Here is a 27,408-nt window from a genome sequence, read left to right as displayed (position 1 = left end):
TGAAGACTATTCAATATATAATGAATATTCAGTGTGTTAACAACGAATGCCAGCCTGTGGAATGTGTAATATTTTGTCCTTGGATTGTCAGTATTTTCCATATGCATGTGCAAGATAACAATACAAATAGCTTTTTCTCAGTGAGTTCCTCCTCTCAGGATGAGAACTTGGTGTGCCTTAGTTCTTCCTGTTTTGGAATGTAAAATCTCTGCTAGTTTCAGAACTAGCCTCAAGGCCTTATAAAGCACAGACAATGCCTTAGCTCTAAGGTCTTATCTTAAATGATCAAAAGTCTACTCCCACAATGCCTTCTCCCTGTAAGATCCAGTGCAGGTTAAAACCTATCTGCTTACAACACATTGCAGAAGAGCCCTAATGCAAGAGCTGCAATATATACCTCTTTCATATTAGATCCTCAGAGCTGGAGTAACAGTCCCCATGGCTGCTGTCTAAAGCAGAGTTTTTCAACCTGTTTGGGTCCACGGCTCACTTAACCAACTACATTTTTTCCGCAGCACCCCTGTAGGGCTCAGGAGCCCAGTTATGTCACCCCTTGCCTTCAGAGCTGGCAGCCCCTCATCCCTTTCCAAACACCCTTCTTTGTGGAGTGTTCCCTCAGCCTCTTCTCCCTTCTCCTTGGGAGTCCTGTGGGCAGCCGCAGCTGCTGGCCCTGGTCTCTGAGCTGCCCCCCCCTGCCCCAAAGAGAGGTGCCTCCTTATACTGCCCCACAGGGGCCTGGGAAGCGCCCCCTGGCCAGCTCCAGACGCACCATTTCCTTGGAGCATTTGTAGCCAGGGCTGCTGCAACGAACAGCTGTGCAAGCCTTTGGGAGGCAGAGACGCAAGAGGGCATCAGAGGAGGGAGGGAGGGAATGAAAGAAGGACAGAGGTCAGTGTTGCCCACAGCACCCCTGACCATCATTCAAGGCACCCCAGGATGCCAAATCACACTGGTTGAAAACCACTGGTCTAAAGGAATATGTGGCTGAAATCACATGCAGTGGTAATGATGCCTAGCTTTGTGTCTTAGGGAAATTTCAGATCACTGTTTGCAGCATGATAAGGGAGTGCTGGCTTTTGTGAAGGGGAAAGAAAGCCCTACCGTGTTTGAATAAGCCCTTCTGCATGCCTGAAGGTGCTTGTTGGGTTGTAGCACTTACATTTGTAAATTCTATAATGCAGAAATAAGAATATTGTGCCTATGGATGAATAGCTAGTTCCTCCAAATTTTTAATGCCTTTTCACACTAACATAGGAAGCTTTCCCAGGGGAGTTGTCTCATGAGAATGGACAAAGGCTTTGTACTGTGATTTCTGGAACAAATGGGTTTCTTCCACATTATGGTGCAAATCAACCTCACAAGAACTCCGCGAGGTAGGCAAAGCTGAGAGAGGGTGACTTGCCCAATATCAGCCAATGAGCTTCATGGCAAAGCAGGCATGCGCACCCAAGCATTAACGGTCCTGACTCCAATGCTGTAGTTGCTATGCAAACATGACTCACTGGACAGACCATTTTTGTGCTGTTATGTGAACATAAAATAATAAACACATATTACATTTGTTTGAAGGGATTTTTACACCAGAGCAGCATTTGCGGTTTTTGGAATTCTACAAGAAGCTTTGCACACTGGGATTAGAGCAGGAAAATGGACACAATGACAACCAGGTGCAACTCCAAACCCTAGAACAGGAAAAGAAGTACATCTCAGTGAGGAAGAACTGTGCTTACAATTTACCAGTGAGTGGGCTACTATTTTACTTAAAAATCCATTTATAATATGTGCATAATGTGTCTGTAATTCATATAAATTAGTTTAATAGTAATAATGAAGTTGGTAAATCTTCTGGCTTTAAAGAGGTGGAATGTCCCCACCTCCAGGATGCTTTCCCCAAACTAGAAAGTGTACTATAAACAGTGGTTTTTTTCTGGGGGGGGGGTACACAGGGGTACACATACCCCTAAACATTTTGTGAATCTTTGTACTTTGGTCCATTTACTGTATTTATTTCCCCCAATTTGAACAATAAATGGTGTTTTTCTTGAGTCAAAATAAAAGTACCTCTAAACATTTTTTAAGAAAAATCACTACCACTTGCCTGCTCTCTTGGGATCTGCAACAAAATGTTGCAGTATAAAGTGCTTCTGTTCAAGTTCCAGCTGCTCCATTCCATTTTCCCCCCATCCTCTGTTTGCTATTCCCTTTCCCCTAAAAGTCAGTCAGCATTATGTGGCCACAGCATACTGCCCCCACCCCCAGTTTGTTTGGTTTTAATATAAAATTGTTGTTGTTGTTTTAAAAAAACACCTTGCAAACCTTGGGATTCCACACAGCCCAGTGTGATGCTGCTTTCTTATATTTTGATTGTTTCATTTTGGCTACATAAGGGTAGGCATTTGGAGGAGTCCACTCTTTGTGGTTATAATATGATCCTGTCCACATTAAATGTTACATCATTTCTATTCCTAGGCCATGATGGTTTTCGTGGATCCCAAAAATTTCAGTTTGGAACTGTACTCAACATTCTTCTGTCTTTGTCATGACCCTGAAGTCCTAGTCAGGCACACGATGGCTATTGGCTTCTATGAAGTAAGTCAAGGAATACTCCTTGGATTAATTTTAGCAACTGTTCATTGTATACAGTCTCGTTGATATGTTCATCTTTAATATACAGTATTAGTGTATGCTAACCTCCCTAATTGAAAGCAGTGCAACTTATAACTTACTAACTTCGGATTCTTACTAGTTTATGGTTGTTTCATATGACTGCACTGAGGTGTCTTTTATGTATAATACATATAATACGATATAACAGAAATCCATGTATACTTTTTCCATTCCGAACAAATAAAGCGCATGAGGCTATGAGCAGGTCATTTTCAACACAAATTGTGTTATTAGGACTCTTGATTTTTCCAGTTGTTTATGTGTGAAATATTTCTTGCTGAAGCAAGTTTGAGTTCACAGGAAGTAAAGGACAACAGATTAATAAAGCTATTGTAGTCAAGATTTTTAAACACAAATATAAAATTCCTTCATTTTATTTAATGGTGGCTACTGAGTCTTGTGTGTGTTTTATGTGTTTAATATGTCTGGATAACCAATGTTTTATGCATTGTTTTTTATGGTTTTTATTGTCTAAATTATGCCAATAAAGGCTGAATGAACGAATAAAGCTATTGGCTGTATTCATTCTTCCCCTCCTTCTCCCCCCCCTCCATGTACCCCACACCCCCAAATTTGCTCTAGGGGTTACCCCAACCCCTCCAAGCAAATCAGGAGTGGAATGCAGAGAGGCATGTGGGGGAGGTGAGGGGAGGGAAGTTTCTGTTCCTCTTGCACGATGCTTTAATTAATTTGGGCCAAAGGAGAGTTCTATTTCCTTGTCAACAGACAGAAACAGTACAATGACTGGGGAAAAGAGGGAATCGAAACAGAAGGGAATTAGATACAGATGTGAGAGGAGGTGGGAGTGGTGTACTTGGCAATGCTTCTGCATAACTTATGTTGGAGTGTAAGACCTGGCATTTTAATTGGCTGTTGCTGTAGAATAATTTTATGTACTCATCTGAAGCACTTTTCATATGAATGAAAAATTACCTATTAGACTTTAAAAATACATATCTTTGGTGCCTTGTGTTAATTACTACCTTGGATTACATCAGCTGTCCTGTACCATAGTAATCTACATATTTCTGCTACTGGATATATTTTAAATATATAGTATTCTGCTGATGACTACAGCTCCCTCTTTCTGTTCTGATAGTAAACAATCATAGCTCTTAACAAGTATGTTTCATCCAGAGAGCTAGATAATTTTTTCCCTATTGTTTTGACATCCTCATAAGAAAAAGTGATCAACCAATCCAGTTTATAGAATCTATCAAATGATGACAATTCATTAATACATATTTTTTATTTTTTTAAGTTTCCATTATATTTCCTAACCAAGAAGCTACTTATGATTCAGTCCAGTCAGTGTCACCATTCCATGGACCTGTGTGGGATGGTGGAAATATATGGGGTGGTTTTCAACTATATTTTACTCAAAGTAAATGTACTCATTAATTTCAGTGGGTCAGCTCTGAGTAAAACCTAGCTGAATGCAACCCATGGTTTCTGTTGGGAATGAGGAAAAAGCGAGGGAACTGTGTTTAGTACAGTAGTATATGTAACCAACTAGGAGTATATCAGCTATATTATTTTAAGTTAATAGGAATTACATGGCAGAAGGCTAAAATGTTTGGCTGTGTCAAAATATTGGATATTTGAAATGTAAAAAGAAGCAAAATGTCATCTCAGTACCCAAGGGCACAATTTGAAAGTGTGCTGTTGCCAGGATGTTTATTTTCTGTGCTACTGTGTGATGCCACACTGCTTAGTAGTGAGAAAAGGACATGACCTCAACTCTCTTAAGTATGATTGTTGGTATTAGAGATCTAGTCTACATCCTTGTTTCCTTTTGGCTATTCAGACCTTGTTGAAAAATAAATACGACCAGATTAAGAAGGCTAATGTCCCTGTTTTGTTGGTTCTGTATTTTTCAGGTTGCTAAGCTTTTAAATACTGATGTGTATGTAATACATAAAGAACTGGTAGCCCTATTACAGGATGAGTCATTAGAGGTAATAATAACCTATTTGTTGCTTACGTTAAGATCATTTACAATTATCCTAAATGACACTATAACAAAACTAAGTAAGAAAGGCTTGGTGGAATGAATCATTTCTGCTTGTTGCATGGTCTAGTCATAAAGAACATGATAAGTGTTTAGTAAAGATTTATTTGAAAGTGATGACTGAACTCTTTTCACTTAAGCCCATATGTCATCTTCCCCAGAGAGGTTAAAAAAATGTGGAGCCAAATGAACTAATGTACAGTAAACAAAGAAGTGCCCTTCAAACAGTCAGTGGCGTAGCGTGGGGGGTGCAGGGGGGGCCGGCCGCACCGGGCGCAACTTCTGGGGTTAGGGCAAATCCACGGGTTAGGGGGCGCAAATCCACGGGTTAGGGGGCGCAAATCCACGGGTTAGGGGGCGCAAATTACTTGCCTTGCCCCGGGTGCTGACAACCCACGCTACACCACTGCAAACAGTACTGATTCGTGGACTAACATTAAACCAGAGTAGGGTCAATCTTGGATTAACTATCCTTCAATACCTTTGTAGAATACTTGGGCTTGATCAAGTCATCACTTATCAGCAGATGATGGCAGAAAGCAGGGAGAGACTACTGATATTTTATAGGCTAGGTTAAAAAATGATATTCAGGAGTCATCAGTGATAATTCTCTACTTAACACTAATAACAACTCATTTTGCAATGAAGTGTTTAGTTGTGTCACAAAATTTATGTTGCTAAATCAAAATGCATGAAGTCAGACTGTAGAATATACCATATTTTCCCGTGTATAGGACTAGGTTTTTTCCTAAAAATAATGTCAAAAATTTGGGGGTGTCTTATACTGTATACAGATACATCTCCCTCCATTTTCTTAAATTGGAGTCCCCCAAAATAGGGGGCATCTTATACATGGGGGTGTCTTATAGACGGAAAAATACAGTAAGTTATAAGAAGAAAAAATGAGCAGATTGAAGCATGTTCAAATTAGAAAAGAATTGTTCGATAGCTATGTTGATGGTTTCTCAGTATTTTAATACATGCTGGAAACAGTGGTGTAGCGTGGGGGTGCAGGGGGGGCCGGCCGCACCGGGTGCAACATCTGGGGGTTAGGGTTAGGGGGCGCAAATCCACGGGTTAGGGGGCGCAAATCCATGGGTTAGGGGGCACAAATTACTTGCCTTGCCCTGGGTGCTGACAACCCACGCTACACCACTGGCTGGAAAGAAGAGGAATCGTGGAATTGGAGTGGGTTTAGGCCTCTGTCTAACCAATGCTTGATGCAGGAAATTCAGAGATAGACAGATAGCTATCTAGTCTCTGCTTGAAGACCCCCAGGGAGGGTCTGCTTACTACTTTCCTAAGTAATTGGTTGCATTGTAAAACTGTTATTTCGGTTCAGAAGTTTTTCTTAATTTTCAGCCAACTTAATCATCTTGTGACTTAAGCACATTAGACCTGGTTCTGCAACAGTGAACAAGGTTTTGCTCCCCTCCATGTGACAGGCTTTCAGATATTTGCTCTTTTTTGTAAGTTCTGGGAGACAAAAGGTGTTTTAGCACCACACGAACATACCGTTGCTGACGGGATAGGCATCTCTGTTGATGTTAACAGCCTTCATCTGCGCCACAGCCAACTAACTGTCCAGTCAGTGAGTGTAGACTTTTATAGTGTCTTACCTTCGCCACTGCCTCCTGGCTCCTACAGATAAGGGTGGGAATTTTCCTTTCCCCTTCAATTCCCCACACAGCAGCAGCTGTAGTCCTGTGGAGAGGACTAAAATGAAAACGAGAGAGATGTAACGTGAATGATGTCTTTGTCACATAAATGTCAGCGACTCATCTTTTCTTTAACTAGGTGTTAGATGCATTAATAGGCTACCTTCCTGAAATTCTTGAACTATTGTCTACTGGAGGAGAAAACATCGGAACAGAGAGCAAGGTAAGGTGGCAGAATCCTGTTCTGAACATCGGAAGTGTTTCCCAATTGCCTCTTTGAGGCAACTGACCACCAGCTTGTAGCACAAAGCAACCAAGATAACTCCTTCTGCTGCTTGGTAGACATGGCCCAAGTATCAAACTCACACAACCTAAGCTATTTCTGGAGCTGACATTGAGGATTTGGTTGGGATCCAAAGAGTCCATGTGCATATGCAAAGCACTTGTGTGCACACTGGGTGGGAGTCCAGGTCCTCCTTTTCAGCTGTAGCCCCCTGTTCTGTCGCTCTAGGGAGAATTCAACAGGGGGTGGGGGAGAACCACAGTGAATGTCCAGAAGACCACGTATGGCAGAGTAAGTAGACTGTGTGTATTTGAAAGATGGCAGTTTGTTGTTCAGTGATATAATTTGCATTTCTTCTCCTATCCCCTGGATCCTTGCCATTCTTTAGTTATTGAATTTCCCAGAGTTGATCCCAGCGCTAACAAGAGCGGAGCAGAGAGCAGCAACCTCTTTGAAATGGAGGACTCATGAGAAGCTACTACAAAAATATGCCTGCCTGCCTCATGTCATCTCAAGTGATCAAATTTATTATCGCTTTTTGCATAGAATGTTGAGCATCATTATGACAAACGTGAGTTCCCTGTGATCTCTCTCTCTCTCTTGCTTCCTTGTACTTCCTTCTGAAATATTATAGGAGGCATGGGCATATCCAGGGAGGGCAGTTGCCCCCCTAAACCAAGTAAAAAAACAAAAATACTTAACAAAAAGTAGAAATAATCAGAATATTTGAAATTGAAATGATCTCTGAGGTCACCTAGGTGATGTTGTGGTGCATTGAGAGCAGCCCTGCTCAGAGAGGGCTGATATATAATTTTATGGTATTACTCCAAAAAGTAGTGGTGTTATGAGCCATCAAACCTCAGAAATACACGTTTTCCAAAAGGTTTCTGCAATTTTGGCCACTAGTGTAGTTGTATGGGGTGGGATGAGCAGAGATTAAATCGTGCTCAGTTTGCCTTCACACTACTGTCCACTGCTGGGAATGGGTGTGCAGCCAATGCAGAATTTAACAATGCCCAAGCACCCGTTAGATGTGTCAGGAGTGATGTCAGTGGGTGGGCATGATTTGGGGGAAATGGCCTTGCAGACAAACTTGGCAAGTTGTTTCCACCCTGCTGGCACTATCTGTCAGGTGCAGTGGTGGATCTTTCACTCTCCTGCTCTCTGAGTAGGGCTGCTATCTAATCTGAAGTTAACCCCACTGAGTTCAATGGGTCTTATCCCCAGGTAATTGGATGTAGGATTTCAACCTTAAACAGTAAACGACACGGCAGTATGAAATGCCAGGTAGTGGAAAAACATTTGTTAGCAGTGTGAAGCATGAGAACTTTGTTTTGTTTTAATGTTCTTCATTACTATTAAGTATATTTTGTCACTGAAGTATTCAGCAGGTAGCATAACTTCTGAAAATTAAAAGTAAAGTGGAATGTGGTCAAAACTCTACTACTTGTGCTGAGACAGCAAAAAGAGAAAGAGCTCTATTTGAAGCCTCCCAGAGGGTTTACACCTCTATTCTAAATCCACTCATTTGGAAAGCCAGCTTATTGTATGTTTTGGATGAAGACCTCAAAGGCATCTGTCTTAATCTATTGATTGCTGCAAAGTTAGCGGTTCAGAAGCACATGGGGTTTGCCTAACGCCAAAGCCTACTCCATTCACTTCAGTGGATTGGGAAGATTGACGTCTGCATTTAAACAAAAGTGTTTCCCTCCCCGCATTTCCTGACTCATGTGTTCATGAGGGAAATAAAAACTTGCACTGACTTCACACATTTCCCTGCTCCCCTCCCTGCCCAATTGTCTCCCCATAGGAATAATGTCACATTATGAACGCTCTTGGCATATGTTATGTGCAAAAATAAGCAAAATAAAATAAGCTGTAAAACGCAATATATTCAGTAAGAAACCAATCAATTGGGAATGATTTTGAGAATTTACTACCCGCTATCACACAAACATTTGAAATTGCTTCATTTTTTAGATTCAAGTTTTAAGGATTAGGCTTTGGGGAGTAGTGGCAAATTCAATTTAAGTGCATTTCAGATTTCTTAAATACCAATTCTTCAGTTGCTTCTACTCTCTCCCTTCACCCCCCTCCATACCATTAGCCATTAATTATCCTTAATGCTCTTCAATCAACAATGTGAATACAATCAATCAACAATGTGAAAACAATCTGAATACTTACAGAGACTGTAGGATTAAATGTATTTCCTTTCTTTCTTGAAGAATGTTTTACCTGTCCAAAAAGCAGCTGCTCGAACCCTGTGTGTATATTTACGTTACAATCGCAAACAAGAACAGAGGCATGAAGTCATCCAGAAACTGATTGAGCGTAAGTCCTGATTTTCTCTTTGTTTTGAGGACAGCAGTGTAATTTGGAAAAAGGGGTGGCAACTGTGTGTAGAGTTGTACAAGAGGGGAAGATTCCTATCTTTACAGTGCAGCAAACATTTTACAATCTTAAGGTCCCAGGTTCATTCATATCTTCAGTTAAAGCAGGGATGAGGAACCTGTGGTCCTAGACATTGTTGTACAGCTTCCACCATCCCTCAGCAGTGGCCCATGCAGGTTGGGACTGTTAGGAGTTGAGTCTAATAAGCTCTGGAGGGCTTCAGGTTCCCCATCTCTGAGCTAAAGGTGTGAAAGAGCCAGTGTAACATAATGGACAGAGTATTGGACTGGGACTTGACAGAGCAGGGTTCGAAACCCCATTCAGCCATGAAGCTCCCTGAGTGACCTAGGGCCAGTCACCATATCCTAGCCTAACCTACCTCATTAAAGGGTTGCTATGAAATAAAATAGGGAGGGGGAAAACCATGTGCAGAATCCTTGGAAGGTATGTAAAGGTAATAAATAAAGTAAAATAAATGAAGGATCTCAGTTTAGCAAGTCCTTATAGAACCCCTGCCAATTGGAATAGAAATGGACCAGTGGTCTGACACCATGGTGGTGTAACATGTTCAGACACTTCAACACAGTTATATTGGTATCAGAGTAACCAGAGACTCCATTTTCAAAGTGCTGCATTTTAAAGTTTCTGAAAACTATCTAATCTACATCTATATATATCTATACAGTGGTACCTCAGGTTAAGTACTTAATTCGTTCCGGAGGTCTGTACTTAACCTGAAACTGTTCTTAACCTGAAGCACCACTTTAGCTAATGGGGCCTCCTGCTGCCGCGCTGCCGGAGCACAATTTCTGTTCTCATCCTGAAGTAAAGTTCTTAACCCGAGGTAATATTTCTGGGTTAGCGGAGTCTGTAACCTGAAGTGTATGTAACCCGAGGTCTCACTGTATCTATAAATTTAGAGGTTTTAAATAATGTAATAATGGCTGACAGACACCAACTTTCTCATCTGCACTTGTAATAATAATAATAATATTTTTTTTTATTTATATCCCGCCATCCCCAGCCGAAGCTGGGCTCAGGGCGGCTAACAACAATCAAAATAATCCAACGATTCTAAAAACATTTCATTATAAAAATTAAATAAAATCAAATTGATGGCAACCATTAAGCAAAATTCTGTGCAGGTTGCCAGAGGAGGGGGGTCAGGCTGCGCCCTGACCAAAGGCCTGGTGGAACAGCTCTGTCTTACAGGCCCTGCGGAAAGATGTCAAGTCCCGCAGGGCCCTAGTCTCTTGTGACAGAGCGTTCCACCAGATTGGAGCCACGGCCGAAAAGGCCCTGGCTCTAGTTGAGGCCAGCCTAACCTCTCTGTGGCCTGGGATCTTCAAGATGTTTTTATTTGCAGACCTACCAAAAGAATACGCAAAGGATGAGAAACAGTTGATTAATTTAAATGTTCATACTTCAAACTTTCTTAGGCAATAGCATCAAATATATCTTGGTTTCCAATTCAGGCATTAATTATTCCCATGGGAAACTGCATTTTTCTGGTGGTCAAATCAAATTGAGAAAATAAATTGGTCCAGTGTAGATGAAACTGTAGTTATGGTGTGGTCATGGGACCCGTCTGCCTTCGTTGCTCCCTAACATGAATTTCCTCCACTTCTTTCCCTTGTCAGCTTTAACCCTGTACCATGGTACCAATGTCAACCATGGTTAGTGTTAACCATGGCAAGCTTCTCTAACTAAGATTGAAAACCAACCTGGCTTGAAGCTGTTTTGCTGACCCACCTTAAGTGGGAGGCTGGCTGTTGGTACAATGTAATGCTAAACCCTGGTGGAGTTCATGCTAGAGAACCGGAAGAAGGGGGGGGGGAGGGAACCCATGGTCGTCTCTTGATCTTTCAGCTTTGTTTTAAAGATTAACAGTGTTCTGTCTTTACAGGACTTATGACTAATCTTTTCACATTATTGAAAATGACATAAAACATTTTCCAGGATCAGTTTGTATTGAGCTCATCCCATTAAATTAACTTTGAGATTATATATTGCATTTCTATGCATTTCTTGTGCAGTAAAACAAAATGAAAATCTACATATGGTGATCGTCAGTTTCTTTTAATCATTTTTTTCCAGAGTTGGGCCAAGGAAAAAGCTACTGGAACAGATTGCGTTTTTTAGATACCTGTGAATTCATCATAGAACTCTTTTCCAAATCTTTTTTCTGTGAATACTTCTTTCTCCCAGTGCTTGAGCTTACACATGATCCAGTTGCAAACGTGAGGTACTGCACAAGTTGTGTTAAAAAAATCTTTGTGGCTTGGTCAAGATGTTTTATATTGATGTTGTCTAGAGTGGGTTGGCAATTTGCTTGGGAAGCCTTGTATTCATTTCTTGAGTAAGAATTCACCTCTACACCACCTTGTTCGTTACCCAGTATTATCTCAGTATTAATGCTGCAATATATTATACTGTTGTGTAACAGTGGCATGGCAGTCCTCAGAAGAGGTTATCTATTCTGAGTTCAGTCCTTAGCCTTTTGAAGTCTGAAGCTAACATTTCTCCTGATTTAAGCAGGTTTGATATTGGCTGTTTGACAAATTGTGTATTATGCAGCACAGAAATTAAAATATATAATAGGCATGATGTTGCCCAGAGGCATATGGAGGAGAGAAGGAAATATGAGGAGAGAGGTGTGAAAAATGTTTACAAGGAAGAAGCTGAAGTGGTTTTCTATGTAACCTTCCAGATAATATAAAAAGGAAGCATGAGCAAATAACTTTTTGAAGTTGAAAGGGACTCTGTAATAGACAACTTCAGACACAAAAAAGCAGGTGGAGATGAGGGCCACACTCCAGCAAGTCCCTAATGGGTGTGTAGCAGAGCTTGTCATGATTATTATGTATTCATTATATTAAATACAGTACATTTCTGACCCCCACCCTTCATCATAAGATCTCAGGGCTGGGTACAGTAAAAATTGCAGTCCCCCCCCCCCAATATGTAAAATACTATAACAATCAAACAAAGAACAAGTATAACTTAGAGTGCAGTACAAACTTTAAAATTACGGAAACCACAAGGCTGCTGCAAGTGCCCAGGGAAACAAATGAATCTTTCTCTGGCAGTAATAATGTTAGTGCCAAATATGTTTCCAGGAGAATGACATTCCATAGATGGAGTGTCACAGCACAGAAGACATTTTTATGTCTCACCTCATGATATACGTGTCTCAATGGTAGAACGTCAAGAGAGGCCTCCTCTCCTGATCTTGGCTCATGGGCAGACAGATACAGGGAGAGGTGTCCCTCCAGCTCTTTGGACCCCAAGTCTTTTAGGGCTTTATAGGTTACCAGCACCTCAAATTCATCCCAGAAGCATGTAGTTAGCCAATGTAAATCTTCTAGAATCAGAGTCACATGATTCCAACTAACTGAACTGAACTAATACTATGGCAGCTGCATTCTGCAGTAGTTGAAGCCTCTAAGTCATCTTAAAGTACATTGCAGTAGTCCAAAAAGGAAGTTATTAGAGCAGGGATTATTGTGGTCAAGCTCTTTCTACCCAGAAACGGCTGTAGCTGGTGAACCAGCTGGTTTGTTTGACTTGTGGACACATCTACACAAATTCGCATTCATAAAGGATGGTGTATGTTTTAAGAGTGGTTTCTTTGAAGGGAGCTTCTGCCCAAAGTGGCATGTCCCGTTGCTCCGAAATGTTCAGCAGATGGTTACTGCATTGCCTTATTTTAGCAAAGATTGCAGTTTTTTACTGGTTCCTTACTCTTACTTTATTGCCCTAAACTGTACACGAAAGGATAATTAAAAAGCAGGCCAGGAGAAATTGGTTGCTATTAAGTGATGGAACATTATAACTCTCCAACAGCTCATAACATTTATTGTTTAGCGTTTCTATATTGTACGGTGTCTATTGTACTGTTGAGAGGACACATAAATAGCATGGTCCTTGCCTCAGAGACCTAAAACCTTATATAGATAGACAGGACCAAGCTAAAGAAAAGGACAGTACTTTCTGTTCCTTTGCAATCGAGAACTCAGGAATCCTTTGACCTAGAAAAGGAGAGCGTTTGAAGTGACAGGGCAGAAGAGATGTATGGGTCAAGGTGGATGCACACTTTTAAAACAAAAGAAAATATATAGGATAGAGCAGTCTTTCTCAACCTTGGGTCCCCAGATGTTGTTGGACTACAACTCCCATCACCCCTGAGTTAGGAATGATGGGAGTTGTAGTCCAGCAACATCTGGGAGACCTAAGTTTGAGAGGCTGGGGAAGTGTGCTGTGCACCACAGTATTTTTCACTAAGCTGCTACCAGTCAATGTGGACAATCCTGAGCTAGATGGATCAAAGGTCTATCTTGGTATAAGGCCACTTCTTCTCGTCCTATGTACATAAACCAAAGGGATACTAATAAAGGAGAGATACACTGTTTGTTTTTCTTAACCTATTGCCAGATCTTTACTTTCCTCCTATATAAATCTTGCTTTTCCCTCTGTAGAATGAAGCTTTGTTATTTATTGCCAAAAGTGAAGTCTACTCTCAAGGTTCCCACAGATAAGCATTTACTACAGCAGCTAGAACTGTGTGTAAGAAAACTTCTTTGTGAGGAGAAAGACAAAGATGTTCTGAGCATTGTTAAAAAAGTATGTGGGGTGGTTTCTTCTTTTACTCATCCAGTATTTTTTTCATGTTGCAAGTGCATTTTAGTAATTTCCTAGGGTTATATCAACTGCTAGTCACACACAGAGTAAACCCACTGGGTTGTGCTTAACTAAGTCCTACTTAGAGTAGACCCATTGAAATTAATAGGCCTTAGTCATGACCATTAACTTCATTGGTTTTACTCTGAGTAGGACTAGTGTTGAATACCATCCATGAAATATAATTAACATTACTAACTTATGCCCATTAGTTTCAATGTATCTACTCAGTATAATTTAGTTGGACACAACCCTTGGTCATTCAGTGATTGCTAATGTCTTACTTCTTAAAATTCTGTTTATATAGTGTAGTGGGAAGATTCTGAATATGTTTTACCAATTTGCAAAAGTGTGAACTGTGATTTAGTGCCTGTATCTAGAGCTGAGACAGTAAAAGACAGTAAATTTCACAATTGTTAGAAATAATTTTCAGTTGTGTTCATCTAGATTTCAGTAGATCTGATGATGACAGAACACTAGCTGGGCTTCCTTACTATAATGTCTTAGTGTTCTACTCTAATAATGTAAAATGTCTGCACACGAAAAACTTTAGTGAGACTCTAACCCATGTTGCTAGTTAGTTCCTTTTCTTTTTTTCAATACCTATACCCATATTTAAGTGGAAATCTCTGTGGAAAATCCCACAAATATTTCAAGACTCAGTGTCAGGAGATCAAACTGGTTTTTTAAACAAAACAAAACATTAAAACAACCTAAAATAATAATTAAACTTTTTAAATAGATGGTGCTGGAACTGGACAGAATGGAAACCTCTTTGGATGCGGTAAGTATCTTCTAAGATGATAACCTGAAATAACAAGCTGAAACCATTGGCATGATCACTGATGGCTTGTTTGTTTTAACCTTCAAACAGTTTCAGAAGAGGTTTTATGAAAATGATCTATTGGACCAGCAAAAAGAAAGAGAGGAGCACCTACTTTTGGAAATGGTATGTTTACGATAGACATTAAGCTAACTGAGTATCATGTAGACTTTCCAATGGATCCAGAGTGAAGATTTAAAATAATTCCCTGATAAAGCAGGGCCAGGGAACAGCAATCTTAAACATTCTCCATATATGTAACCTAAGACATACTGTGTCACAGTGCTTATTTGTCTGAGAGGAGGTCCTGGTGCAGGAGGAAATGGACAGAGCCTTTAGCAGTTGCAGTCTACATATATAGATTTCAAATTACTGGCAGGAGAAAATGCCCTGTAAACTACATCAAGTTTGTGATTCTTTTAGCAGTAATAATAATATATGTATAGTATAACCTAACATTATCTCAATAACCCATACAGCAATTCTGCAAGGTAGACAGAAGCAGCTTGCTGGGATAGGCAGAGCTGCGCTGCTCACTTCCTAGCAGATGGGCCCCTGTTGCTTACCAGGAGGGCAAAGTGGTGGGGAGATCAGGGTGTTGCATACGCACTGACGGAGCCAATCCGGCACTCCTAATGGTGTGTTTGCAGTGTGCCACCCTTTCTGCTGCCTTGCCCCTGTGCCTCTGTCTCCTGGTAAGCAGCAGCGGCCCACCTGCCAGAAAGCTAGCGTGGCAGCTCCGTCCTTCCCGGCAAGCAGCTTTTGAAGGTAGGCTGGCATTGCGATGCAAATAAAGGAATAGTGCCCTAGGGTATCAGATTTCTTAGTCAGTTCTAGCAGAAGAGCTTTTGCTGGGTGAAATGGAGCCCAAATGCTACACACACCCTACTGAGGACGACACTTTGCTGCACTATTCGAACACCCTCATTTATCCTCCCTGTGGCCAGTGGTGAGGTTGCTTCACCCTGCTGCATGGCAGACCTGTCCCTGTTCATGACTGAGGCAATATTTTATAACTGGGACATCTTGAATCCCAGTTTATATTCTTAGCCTCTGTGCTAACTGTTTTCTTGCAGTAGTCTCAAACGTTTCACCATATATGTCCAGGTCATGAGTTCAGGTTTGGGTTGCACATGAGTTCAAGTTTGGGTTGCTCAATTTTCAGCATAATTCCTATAGTCTACCTCGACATTTCAGAGAGGGAAAGCTGAGGGAAAGCGACCACACTCTGCTTTGTATAAAATATCACAACCCTGTGTGATATTACTGGAGAGGTATTTGTAATTGGGGAGGGGGGCTGCAGAGGAGAGGGACAATTTCTGGGGAGAGTGTGCTATGAGCAAATGGCTGTTTAACCAATAATAATAATGATGATAATGATAATTTATTACTTATAATTGGTGGCATTTCAGGCTGCATCTTCCTCTCTTCTGAAGCTGACTGGGTTGTGGAAGCATGCCTGTCTGCAGCTTGCAGCCAACAAATTTTAGGTTTTAAGTTTCCATTACCACTGTTGTTAAATTGTTTCCACAACAGGAACAATTAGAAAAAGAGAAACAGCAAAATGAGGGCAGGTCTACCAGTATGAGCGATAAAATGTATGAAAAGAAGCGTAAGTGTTCTTTTGTTTCTTTTCCCAGAGGCTTCTTAATTTCTTTCTATGGGGAGTGGAGGATGCTGAGGTGGAGGTGGCAAGGACTATTTCTAAACTGGGTTAATGTTGCATTCACAGACACGGGGGATGGTCATATTAATCTTCTGGCTGCCACTAATTTAGTGTGAGAAATGCATGTCAAAGCATTGCACACTCTTACAACCCAACATTTAGGAAATGCTTTGGCCACGGTCATACAATCAATAACTTGTGTGACTGAAGTCGGCAAGTGGGGCAGATCCTGTTTTCTGCTGCTTACCAGGCAAAACCTCATTCAATACACTGGAGCAGATGGTTCCAGAGTAGCAGGGTGCCAGGCTTTCTGGATCTGTGGAATCTGAAAATGTCCTTTTGGATAACTTGTTAGGTTCCTCTGACCCTGCCTCTTGTAATCTACAACCATCTAGCCTCCCTTCAGTTACTAGGCCTGACTATGTTTTTGTGTTACATGTGCATTGATGCAAACTATTGTTAGTGAAAGCTATGTTCCTTTCAGAAATTCTACTTTGAAGTGGGCTTGCAAACAATAGTTATAAGAGAACATGTCCTGCATAAGTAGCACAAAACCATAGTCAGTCCTGGAAGAGAAGCTGGGAGGAATCGCTTTGGAAAATACAAAAGGAAGGAATATATTTGCTCCTGATTTCAATCCAATCCAAATAACTTTATTGAACTAGCCATTGGCCATGACAAATCTGAATCAAAATTAAATACAAGCAAAACCATGGTTTTCCGGGAGCCAGCATTATATCTACACTAGGCCAATACCTTTTGCTGCATCAGCAACAAATACATTCTAGATGTAGACCCCAAACCACACTTTCCTAAGTTCTTCATGCATCAGTTTCAATGGTCAGCCCCTTAGAGCTGAAAGAAATAACATGGGGCACTTAGTCCAGTTCATGCCCTGTAGCAGGAAAAAATCATATCTAAAACATCTGCAATAGATAGTGGTCTGCTCTTCAGTATAGTCAGTTTCTGCTGTGATTGAAAGCATGGCATTGATACATTGATGGGACACGTGACAGATTTTACTCCAGGATAATGTATTATCCCATCTGCTTTCTTCTAGAGTTTCAATATGGTTGTGTGGTGTTTAAGATGTTATGACAGACTGTCATATTGTGCAGTATTTACTTCTTCAGATAACCTGAGTGGAATGCTTAAAATGACCTTTGTTTTAGGTAGAGACAGTAAAGCATCAACAACTTTGGCCAAAACTATACCAATGTCTGTTTCCGGAAATCCGGGTGCTGCAGCAGGTAAGAAAAAACAAACACCTTTCATCTGTTTTAAAATATATGTCCACACCACAATGAACATAAGAAAACACAGGTAGAAAACCCCAAGATAGACAGCTGAGTGGGCTCCAAACTCATTGAAGTTGCCAGTGCAGAGTTGAACAAATGGTGAACGGTAGGAGCCAAGATTCAAAGGTGCTCTAAGAATGTCCCTGCAGTCTTACGCTGCCAGGAACAGGTGTCCTTGCAACCATAGCTTCTATATTCCCTGTGGCTGCCCACCCCTCTGCAGTTGTTGCTTGAACATCCTACTTGTTCTTTAGCTAACTGGACAGTTTGGGTTTCAGGCAACCTGCCTACTGGCTCTGCTTCCGCAATCTCTCTCCTTAGGTTTCATGGCCATGTACCTGATACAAGTTTTTTCTGCTCATTCCCCTTCAGTTATATCAGGCCCTGTAAATTCGGGTAACTGCTTACATGTTTTGACCAAAAATCACACGAAATTATAGGTAGACCTTTATGCTCAATGATGAAAACTGATTGCCAGAACTCCATCATGCTTTTCTAGGTCTCTGTTCCAATTGTTCTTTCCCTGCAGTGTGAATCCTCCTATTGTTGCCAGCAAATTATGTAATAAGCCCACAATAAATTGTGTTGGGGTTTTTTAATTGTCCCCTAGGTAAAGAAGTGAAAAAGTCAAAATTGGTTCGAAGCCAGTCTTTCAGTAGTCAAGCCTTGCACTCAAAATATGGAAACATAGACAAGTGTCCCAGGTATGTAATATTTATTTTTTCGATGTGTCTGTGACAGAGATGGCAATCCTATAGACCACTTTGGTTGTTCTTTATGGAAACGTACTTACCTTTCTCTAGTTGTATACTAATAGCATGGTGTTATTCTTTAGTTGATTTCTAGAGAAATGATGGACAGTTAGGGATGAATGGATCAGACAATTTCCATTCTGCATTAGCTTGGCTAGCAGTCTATTCTTTCCCAGTTTTTTGCAGTTTTTTAAAAAGCACATCTAAACTATTATTGCTTTATATGCATTTTTCCTAATATGCATTTTGTGTGGCTCTTGTCTGAAAAATAAGCATTTTGTACGTATGTTTGATCAAAAACCACACTGCAAAATTTGGAGAAGTGTGAAACCAATTGAAAGTTTCATTCTAATCCCCATGAAGTCACATTGATTTCTCCTCCATCTGCAAGAACAGCAATAAACTGTAATGATACAGTGGTCATTTAGCAGAACCAGTCAGGGATGAAAGTTACAGCCTGTTCTGGATGGAGTAGCACTTCTACTGACCAGGTGGGACATCTGGGGTGCTGCTGGAGTCAGTTTTACAGGACTGCCTTTGCAAAGTTTCAGTTAGTATACCATTTGCACCCTTACCTCACATGCCCTAGTTCTCAGTCGGTAGAACACAAGCCTCTTAATATGAGGGTGGTGGGTTTGAGCGCTACATTGGGGAAAATATTCCTGCATTGCAGGGGCTTGGACTACATGACCTTTGTGGTCCCTTCCAATTCTACAATTCTATGATTCTGTGTTATCTAGATGAGGTGATTGGATCATGCTCTGTGTGGGGCTGCCCTTAAAGAGTGTTCAGAAGCTTTAGCTGGTACAGAATGTGGCAGCTAGAATCACAACTGGGCCATGCCATCTTTATTAGTTACCAGTACATTTATGGGCACAAATTGAAGGTTTTGGTCACTATGTATAAAGTCCCAAACATACCTGTTTTCTCTCATATGAGCCAGCCCACCTACCGTGTCCATCATTGGAGGACATATTCCATATCTGTCAGTTACCTGCATTTTGATGGGCTGGGATGCAGGACAGGTCCTTTTCTGTAGTGGTATCCAGGTTGGAGAATTATCTTACCTTTAAGGCCCAGCACCAGTAGCCTTAGTATTGATATTTATGGACCATTAGGATATTCTTGCACTGTTATGTCTTGCAGTTATTTTATGTCTCTGCTGTATTTTATGACCCATTAATTTGGTTCTCCCCTCCTTTAAAGCCTTTGTATTATTAACGTATTATAGATTGTTTTAGTTTCTGATGTGAACTTCTGTGAAGATTTTTGAACTGAATGGCAGGATACAAATGTTTTACAATAAATACATAATGGAGGTACTGGTGTCAGCCTTCATTGCTGCAAATTCACCAGGCACATTTGGGGAAGGAGGAAAGGAAAGGTGGAGGGAGGGGCTCATGAGAGAAGATTTGGTTGAAGTGCTTAGAATGGGATTTTAAATCATGCAAGTTCTTTTCCATTTGGAAAGGGAAATTATTTGTTATTTACCTGGGCCGGCCCATTCTGAAATGTGAGGGGGAGGGCCTGCCCATGACTAAGGATGGTTATGCTTTATAACATCATCACATATTTTTGTACCCCTTCAGCAAAAGTTCTTCAACAGGATATACTTCAGTATCAGCAGTAGGAAAAGGTTCTATGTTCTCCTTTTCAGGTAAGCAGCTTGGTTACTTTTTGGGGGGGCGAGGGGAATGTGTTTATTAGAATTCTTTTATTAGATTCCCCTTGTGCTCAAAGACATTTGGGGCCCATTGTCCTTAGCGCTGGCCAGACTGAAAAAAATAAACAAGCAGCAGGTCTAATATGTAGAATAAGAGAGCAAGGAAAACAGGTATTTGAGAGCCAGTGTGGTGCAGTGGTTAAGAGCGGTAGTCTCGTAATCTGGGGAACCGGGTTCGCTTCCCCGCTCCTCCACATGCAGCTGCTGGGTGACCTTGGGCTAGTCACACTTCTCTGAATTCTCTCAGCCCCACTCACCTCACAGAGTGTTTGTTGTGGGGGAGAAAGGGAAAGGAGAATGTTAGCCACTTTGAGACTCCTTAAAGGGAGTGAAAGGCGGGATATCAAATCCAAACTCCTCCTCTTCTTCTTCTTCTTCTTCTTAAAGAAGAGTGGAAAAATTTTGTTGAGTATATTGAAAATAATTGTGCACAGTTGAAAACACAGGCAATATTAAAGTAAATTTAACAGTATAACATATATTGAAGTAATGTAAGATAGGAGAACAGAATTAGATGGCTACACTAAAATATGCAGGAATGGTGAATAAGTTAAATGAAGCTTGGAAGGGGAGGGAGGGAAGTCAAAGAAAGTATGGTATAATAAAAGATAATTTGAAATGTAAATTGTTTGAAAATTCAATTAAAATTATTTTTTTAAGAAATGAAACAAATAAACAAGTACACATGATCTTTATAAACATTCTGTACAAGCAGCTAACAAAATCACAGCTCTGGTAGCAACAGCTGCACCCAGATACTGCCAATTACTGTGTTAACATTTCCTCCTTGTCTTTCAGATGATTCCTTCCGTACTCGCTCTAGCAACCCCAGTGGGACTGCTGCGTTCTCCTCGGCTTCCACCTTACCATCTTCCTCTCGTAATACAAGTAATTCAGTTGATCAGAAGAGCAACGGGAGTAAAGAAAGCCATTCGCGGAAGGTTAGCTTGTAAGTGATCGACTAAAGTTAGGGCACAATTTTAAGGCTATGCAGCCTTAAAGTGAAAGGCTAATTTTCCATCCTTGAATTTTTAGTTAGTTAGCTTTTATGATGAGCATATTCTCCATGTAGACATTTCTGCAAGTATAAAGGAGCCTAGTTATTTAAAATTACTGCGTTTACCCACAGCCTCAGGATCAGTGTGAAGCTGGTGGTTGCAGTAGATTTGCAGTTGTTGCCATGCCTATTCATTAATAGGACTGGACAAGCCAGAGCTAAGTTACATAGCAAATCAGAATTGAGCCCTCTGCTCTGGTATTTGATAATTTCTTATTGGGGAGGCTGTGCCTATTCTGTTCTTTTGAAAACTATTGCTATTTATTTCTTAAGGTTTATGTACCGCTCTTCCTCTGATGGAGCGGCAAATATGTCCATTCTAAAACAATACAATCAAAACTTCAAAAAAAACAGTTTAAAATGTGCAACCTTCCTTCCTTATTTTACCTTATTTCCTAAAATTATTGTTTCCCAAAATGGCTCACATCAATAATAAAGAGGGAGAGAGAAAGAAACAGGCCCTGCCATGAGAATTGCAAACTAACTACAAATATGGTGTTCTTGTTCCCTGGATGTAAGGAGAACTAGAATTCTGGCATCCTGGCTAGCATGAGGGCTAGAATAATGTCTGCGCTGAAGAAGTTTCTAGAAATATATAAGTCTGTAAGGCATGGTAGGGAGAGTTCAACACTGCTAACAGTAATTTTCTCCTACCTGGTTTTCATTTTTATGATGAGGGTATTTTCTGATGATATTTTAATGCATTTTGTGTTTGTCTTATTGGATATACCGTATTTTTCGCACTATAGGGTGCACCGGACCATAGGGCGCACCCACTTTTTAGGGGGGGGGGGAATCAAGAACAAAAATATTTTTCCCCCAGCCCCAAAGAGCAGCGTACAGGCTGCGCATAACCTCTCCCTGCCGGAGGGGTTGCGCGCGGCTATGGCACAAGCCAAGGCAGCGAGCAGGATGGATCCTGCTAGCTGTTTTGGCTTCCCCTTTAGCCCCGTGCAGCCTCTCCTTGCCGGAGGGGTTGCGCGCAGCTATGGAGCAAGCCAAGGCAGGGAGCGGGATGGATCCCGCTCGCTGTTTTGACTTCCCCTTTAGCCCCGTGCAGCCTCTCCCTCCCGGGAGAGGCTGCGTGGGGCTAAAGAATCCATAGCCCCGTGCAGCCTCTCCTTGCCGGGAGACGCTGCGCAGGGCTTTCCTAGCTTTTCTGGGAGGTGGGGGGATTCCCTCACCTTTCGCAAAACTGGCAGAAGCCGCGCACACTTTAAAAGGGCTGCACGGCTTCTTCTGGCTTTCCTGGGAGGTGGGGGGATTCCCTCACCTCTCGCAAAAGCCCGCAGAAGCCACACAACCCCTTTAAAGAGATCGCAGCTTCTCCTGGCTTTTCTGGGAGGTGGGAGAAGCAACTGATGCGGCCAGTCAGTCCCTTCTCCCTCCTGGGAAAAGCCCACAAGAGCGCACGGAGCTTGTGTGCGGCTCTTGGGGGCTTTTCCCGACTGCCTCCCCCCTGCATTCGCTCCATAGGACACACACACATTTTCCCTTGCTTTTTAGGAGAGAAAAGGTGCGTCCTATGGTGCGAAAAATACGGTATATTTTATTGATGTAAACTGCTTTGGGTTTCTTCTTGTGGGGTGGGTGGGGGGAGGAAACTATAAGGTTTTTTTTAAATAAAAAATTCACCCTCCATGGACTATAATAGATGATTGTGCTGAGAATTTGTAACAGAATTCTTAGCACCTTCACCACACTACAAATCCTGGGATTATTTGGGGAAAGTCAACATAGGTTTGTCTAGTATAGCTAAACTTTGTGTGACTGCATCTGTGTGCCCCCAATATATGAATGCTGGAAGGAGGTTAACTACCTGTAGATTTATGGATCAGAGAAATGTGAGATTCCAGAAGGCACATGTGTTCAGTGTGCACACACGTGTTATTTAATCTGGTTTTGCTGGCTATGTATTATTTCCACCTGAAAATATGAGTGTTACACACGGTTGCACCCCAACATGTGTGTGTTTTGGTACTACTTAACTCGGAGCACTGGGAATCCTCAGATATCTGAATCAGCCCTCTGCTACAGAAGCCCCATGAATTTCATTTGTAGCACATGGTAGTATGTGGAAGGGTTTCATCCAGCACATGCCTCAAACCCACAGGAGACCACACATAGGGGAGGTATTCTTCAGGGGGGCAGGAAGGAAGCACATACAAACTCATTGCTAAATGAGTTTGTGTTAAATGAGTCATCCTAGAATAGACGGCAGCCCTGAATCATAAACATGGGGATTAACAAAAGAATCTGTTCTGCTACTATTATGCTGTTATGCTGGGCTTGGTTTTATTATCCTCTGTGTGTCTGCTCATTGTGAAGGGCTTTAGAAATTTTCTCTCAACATAATAGCTTACACTTACACTCCTACATGGCAACAGATTTGAATATATATCTGGAGAGGAATCAGGTGTCCTTACTTTGTAAGATGAATCACTGCAATATGGGTTAGGGCGAATGTGTGCGTAATAATTTACCACATGGGCATACAGTGCTGAAATACATGGCAACATTCTAATTAATTCCAGTAATTTAACATCTGCTCCCAAAAGACAGGTATCTTTAACGAGAAGTGAGTTGTTCACATATCAGTGATTTATAATGCTTCTTTTCATGTATACTTTAAGACACATTGTTCAGTGTTGTCTGAACACAGTGTGAGCTGGGAGGACTTGACTTCTCGGCCGAGCTCTGTTGCCATCTTAAGTTTAAGAAAGGTGGTTGCTTTTAGGTCATATTTTCTCACAGTTTATGGAAACAAGTCCTTGCTGAAGACAAGATAAAGAACAGGAGTGGCAAACTGCTTTGCCCCATAGACTGGGTCTGATCCCACCCCCACCCCCCACATTTGTTTTTGGCCCCAAGACCACCATCCAATTTGGTCTGCAGCCTGGCAGTGGAATCTGTGGAAAGAGCTGCGTGAAAAAATAGAGGTCTGAGCTGCACATCACCCCCTGGACCACCTCTGAGGAAGAACCCTCCTTCCCTCTCTTCTTGAAGCACCCCTCCCTCAACTGAAGCAGAGCAGAAAAGGAGGGAGGACTTTAGCATGCTTTAACATTTCCTGAGTCCTTATCACTTGGTAGACATAAGTACAGCCCTGAGTGCCCTTTCCTGTTTCTGATCTGCTCTGATCAGCATAGAACTACAATGATTTGTCAATCATTGATTTGTCAAACAGTGAGGATAGAAATAGAAAGGCGCGAAATTTCTCACCATAGCAAAGCCAGAGAGCAGGGCCAAAGTGTGCTGGGTGATCAAATCAACTCCTCTCCAGATTGATCAAGGAGTGGGTGATTTCCCTCTATGATGGCAGTGGCATGGGTGGAAAGATTTCAATAACTCTTTTCAGCCCCCGACATACAAATGCAAATCATTCCTCCTCAGTCCTCAGATCAATCATCTGAAGAGCAGAAGGTGACAATAAGCCCTCTCCTTCCCTGATCAACACAGATCAGATGAGGAAGGCAGAGGTCTCTCTCTCTCTCTGTGTGTGTGTGTGTGCATGCCTCCAATATGTGGTTTATGGCTAAGATCAAGTGAGCTAATGGTTAGACTTGGTTGTGCCCAGTGGAGTTGTTGACTTTCCCCCCTCACTGAACAAAAGAGACACAGACCTATGCTTTGCAACAAAGAGTGTTTACGAAAACCCCAGTTTCCAAAGCAGTTTCATGCATGCTATGATGTGCTACTTCCCCCCAGCTGTGCAGAACTAGAAGTGCAGTTCTTTGGATCCCAGCCAAAGAGTTTAGAAAGTCAGTCTTAGTCGGCTGCCAAGGCATCAGCCTCTAGCTGGGAGAAACAAAGATGTAATAGCCGGTTAACCACTTGAAATGGCCCTTCCAGATGACACTGAACATATGCACAGGGAGGTGGGAAACACAACATTCTTATCCCTCACCACTGCCATGCCATAGTTGCCACCGTAGACTGTATGTTGTATTTAGGGATTCCTAATGGGTTTTTATGCTCTGTGGCTCCTCTTTTGAATCAGGAGGAAATGTATTGCCAAGGCACAGTTTGACCAAGAGCCCCATATGGACCAGTGTGAAATTTAGAAGCAGATCGCATCCTGCCTACTTTGAACTGTTGATCAGTTTTTAAAAACTGATGAGAAATAATACTGTGATAGCTCATATTTCTAATAAAATACTCTGCTTTAATAGATTTAGTCCTCTCTAAATTGTTGCCTCAGTTGAGGCCCCAATGTGTGCTTTTGTTTAGCAAATGCGAGCTTCCACGCTCATTTCAAAGTATGGAATGGTGGAATCAATACCAAAGAATGCATTCATTGATTGATTCTCTGCATAGAAACAGATGTGCAAGTTCTTTTACGTGAGGGAGAATTCCATCTGCATTTGGGAAGCCAGACTTCTGAACACCAAAGCCTTTATGGTGGCCAAAGTGACGTTGGAGGGATGCAGGAATGGCACATGGAGACACCAAAGTTGAGGCACAGATATCATAACTTCTTGTTCTAGTTAAGGGAGGAGAATGGCTTTGGGTTTTTACCTTGCAATAAATGTGTTGAGGATCACAAAGCCCATAGGAAAGAATTTTTAAAATATGGCTGTACTAAGTCAATATTTTTTTTTCCATTGATATACTTAAAAGCAGTGAAGTTCAGCAGTTCTGCTTTATTCTATTCCAATCTGACTTGTGTGATTTTGGTTCTTTTGTTTTTGCCTGAAGGAAAAACAGGAAGTCAAACTCCTAGAGCTGGTGAAAAAAAGGATGCACACCAAAGACCACTGGAGGCAACGTGGATGAAGGATTGGCAGGAGTTGAAGTAAAATCTTGAACAATAAGGACCAGAGAGGAGAGACTGACCACATCTCACAATGTTAACATCTTCTGTCAGTTAAATAAATTCCTATGTTGTAAAATATCTTCATAGAAATAATGTAATATGTGCAGAATTCCAATGTTGTAAGTGAAGTGTTTAATTCAATGTTACTTTAGCAATGTGCTTAAAAACTGCTGCAGCTAAAGAGACAGGGTTTTACCTCCCCTTCCTCCCTCTCAATTATGCCTTTTAATAGTTCAGGTTCTTCAAATTGGAATACAAGTGCCCCCTACTTTAAAATATACTTATTTATGAGTGTAGGGCTCCTACTATATATTTGCTATGGAAATAGGACCATATAGGTGAAATTGCTCTGCATATAGGATTAACCAACCAAGTAACATCTTATCTCTGAAAAAAAGCTTTAGTATTGAACCTGGAAGCATGGACAAAGAAATATTGAGTAGTCATTTACAATACAGTTGTGCTATAATTTTAAGTAAGATTGCTTACCTGGTGTATACAAATTCTCAAGAGGGTTTTCCTTTCACCTTTTAATAAGAACAAATACCTCCAAAAATGCATACAAATGATTATTCATGAGTTTCATATCTCAGTTTCGTTGTATAAATACTTTGTTTTAACTTCTATTTCAGGTTGTAGTTTCTCTTTATCCAACACTTTAGAAATAATGCAATCTAGTTTTTAATTAGTTGTTATTTCAAGCTATCATGCTTTTAGCTATGTCAACGGCATTTTGTTTGTATTCATCCTAACATTTCTATCAAAATTTGCCTGCAACATGCAGTTCTATTTAAAAAGTTCTATTTATGCCAATACTTGAGAGAGACTGTATGAAGCTATTGTCAGCTTCTCTATTTCAGAGATGCAATCAGCAAAACTATATTGATATCAGAAATCTGTTTTTTAAAAATATATTGGTGTATGATAAAGATAATCTAATTTGTGAATGAATATGTGTGTGGTTACTTTTTACAATGTGGAATAATGAATGCTTTACGCACAATAAAACGTAGGATATGAAAATACTTGCATGTTTTGGGTGGGAGAGATCTAATTTTTGCAATTAAGAAGTGCAGTTGAGACATAAAGACATTGATCCTATGTTCACTATACCAGGAGCTCTGGCTCCAGGCCTAACACTAGTGTAATATTTTACATTTCTATAACCAAAGGCTGATATAGCAACTAGGGATGGGTTAGTTTCGGTTTCTCTTATTTTTCCACTCTTGAGTTCAGTTTTCCACATAAGTTTCTTGATTTATTTATTTTCAAGTCTTCATGGAGGTTCATCAGCATTTTAGAGCAAATTTCTCCCAGTACACACATTTTTGTGTACAATCTTGCCCAACATAATTCTTTCCCCAGAATGGTTTCCCCTAATACAATGCACTTTTGTAGGATTTTCATTAATATATTTTCTTAACAATTTAAACTTCACCACCTTATATGCATTTCTGTACATGTTATTGGGCTGGAGAACTGCATCACGCAACATGGAGAAGTCTGAATTGCAAACCAGTGCCTTTGGCTTTCCCAATGTGGCTAGCAAGAGGAAGTCCGGGTCACAGAGTCCAGCGGTG

At 41.1% G+C, this 27,408-nt stretch overlaps 1 protein-coding gene across 2 annotated transcripts in view; it reads left to right on the top strand.

The window, feature by feature from the left end:
• Positions 1 to 25,906, top strand: part of PPP4R4 (protein phosphatase 4 regulatory subunit 4) — a 77,503-nt gene extending 51,597 nt beyond the window's left edge. The window contains exons 10-25 of one of the 2 annotated variants that reach the window (XM_079948152.1): positions 1,570 to 1,739; positions 2,470 to 2,589; positions 4,548 to 4,625; positions 6,476 to 6,559; positions 7,008 to 7,190; positions 8,848 to 8,953; positions 11,111 to 11,258; positions 13,492 to 13,636; positions 14,436 to 14,477; positions 14,568 to 14,642; positions 16,053 to 16,128; positions 17,355 to 17,432; positions 18,091 to 18,184; positions 19,822 to 19,889; positions 20,754 to 20,896; positions 25,711 to 25,906. In XM_079948152.1, coding sequence (XP_079804278.1) covers positions 1,570 to 1,739; positions 2,470 to 2,589; positions 4,548 to 4,625; positions 6,476 to 6,559; positions 7,008 to 7,190; positions 8,848 to 8,953; positions 11,111 to 11,258; positions 13,492 to 13,636; positions 14,436 to 14,477; positions 14,568 to 14,642; positions 16,053 to 16,128; positions 17,355 to 17,432; positions 18,091 to 18,184; positions 19,822 to 19,889; positions 20,754 to 20,896; positions 25,711 to 25,788 — 1,688 coding nt within the window. In that variant the 3' untranslated portion in view covers positions 25,789 to 25,906. Of the gene's footprint in view, positions 1 to 1,569; positions 1,740 to 2,469; positions 2,590 to 4,547; positions 4,626 to 6,475; positions 6,560 to 7,007; positions 7,191 to 8,847; positions 8,954 to 11,110; positions 11,259 to 13,491; positions 13,637 to 14,435; positions 14,478 to 14,567; positions 14,643 to 16,052; positions 16,129 to 17,354; positions 17,433 to 18,090; positions 18,185 to 19,821; positions 19,890 to 20,753; positions 20,905 to 25,710 lie in introns of both variants that reach the window. The other variant, XM_079948153.1, reaches the window with a different exon arrangement.
• The last annotated feature ends 1,502 nt before the right edge of the window (positions 25,907 to 27,408 follow it).

The sequence above is a fragment of the Podarcis cretensis genome (assembly GCF_951804945.1).
Source record: "Podarcis cretensis genome assembly, chromosome: 1".
In the NCBI taxonomy this organism is placed as follows: Eukaryota; Metazoa; Chordata; class Lepidosauria; order Squamata; family Lacertidae; genus Podarcis; species Podarcis cretensis.
Note: the sequence above shows the minus strand (reverse complement) of the source record. Positions and strands in the feature narration are given on the sequence as shown.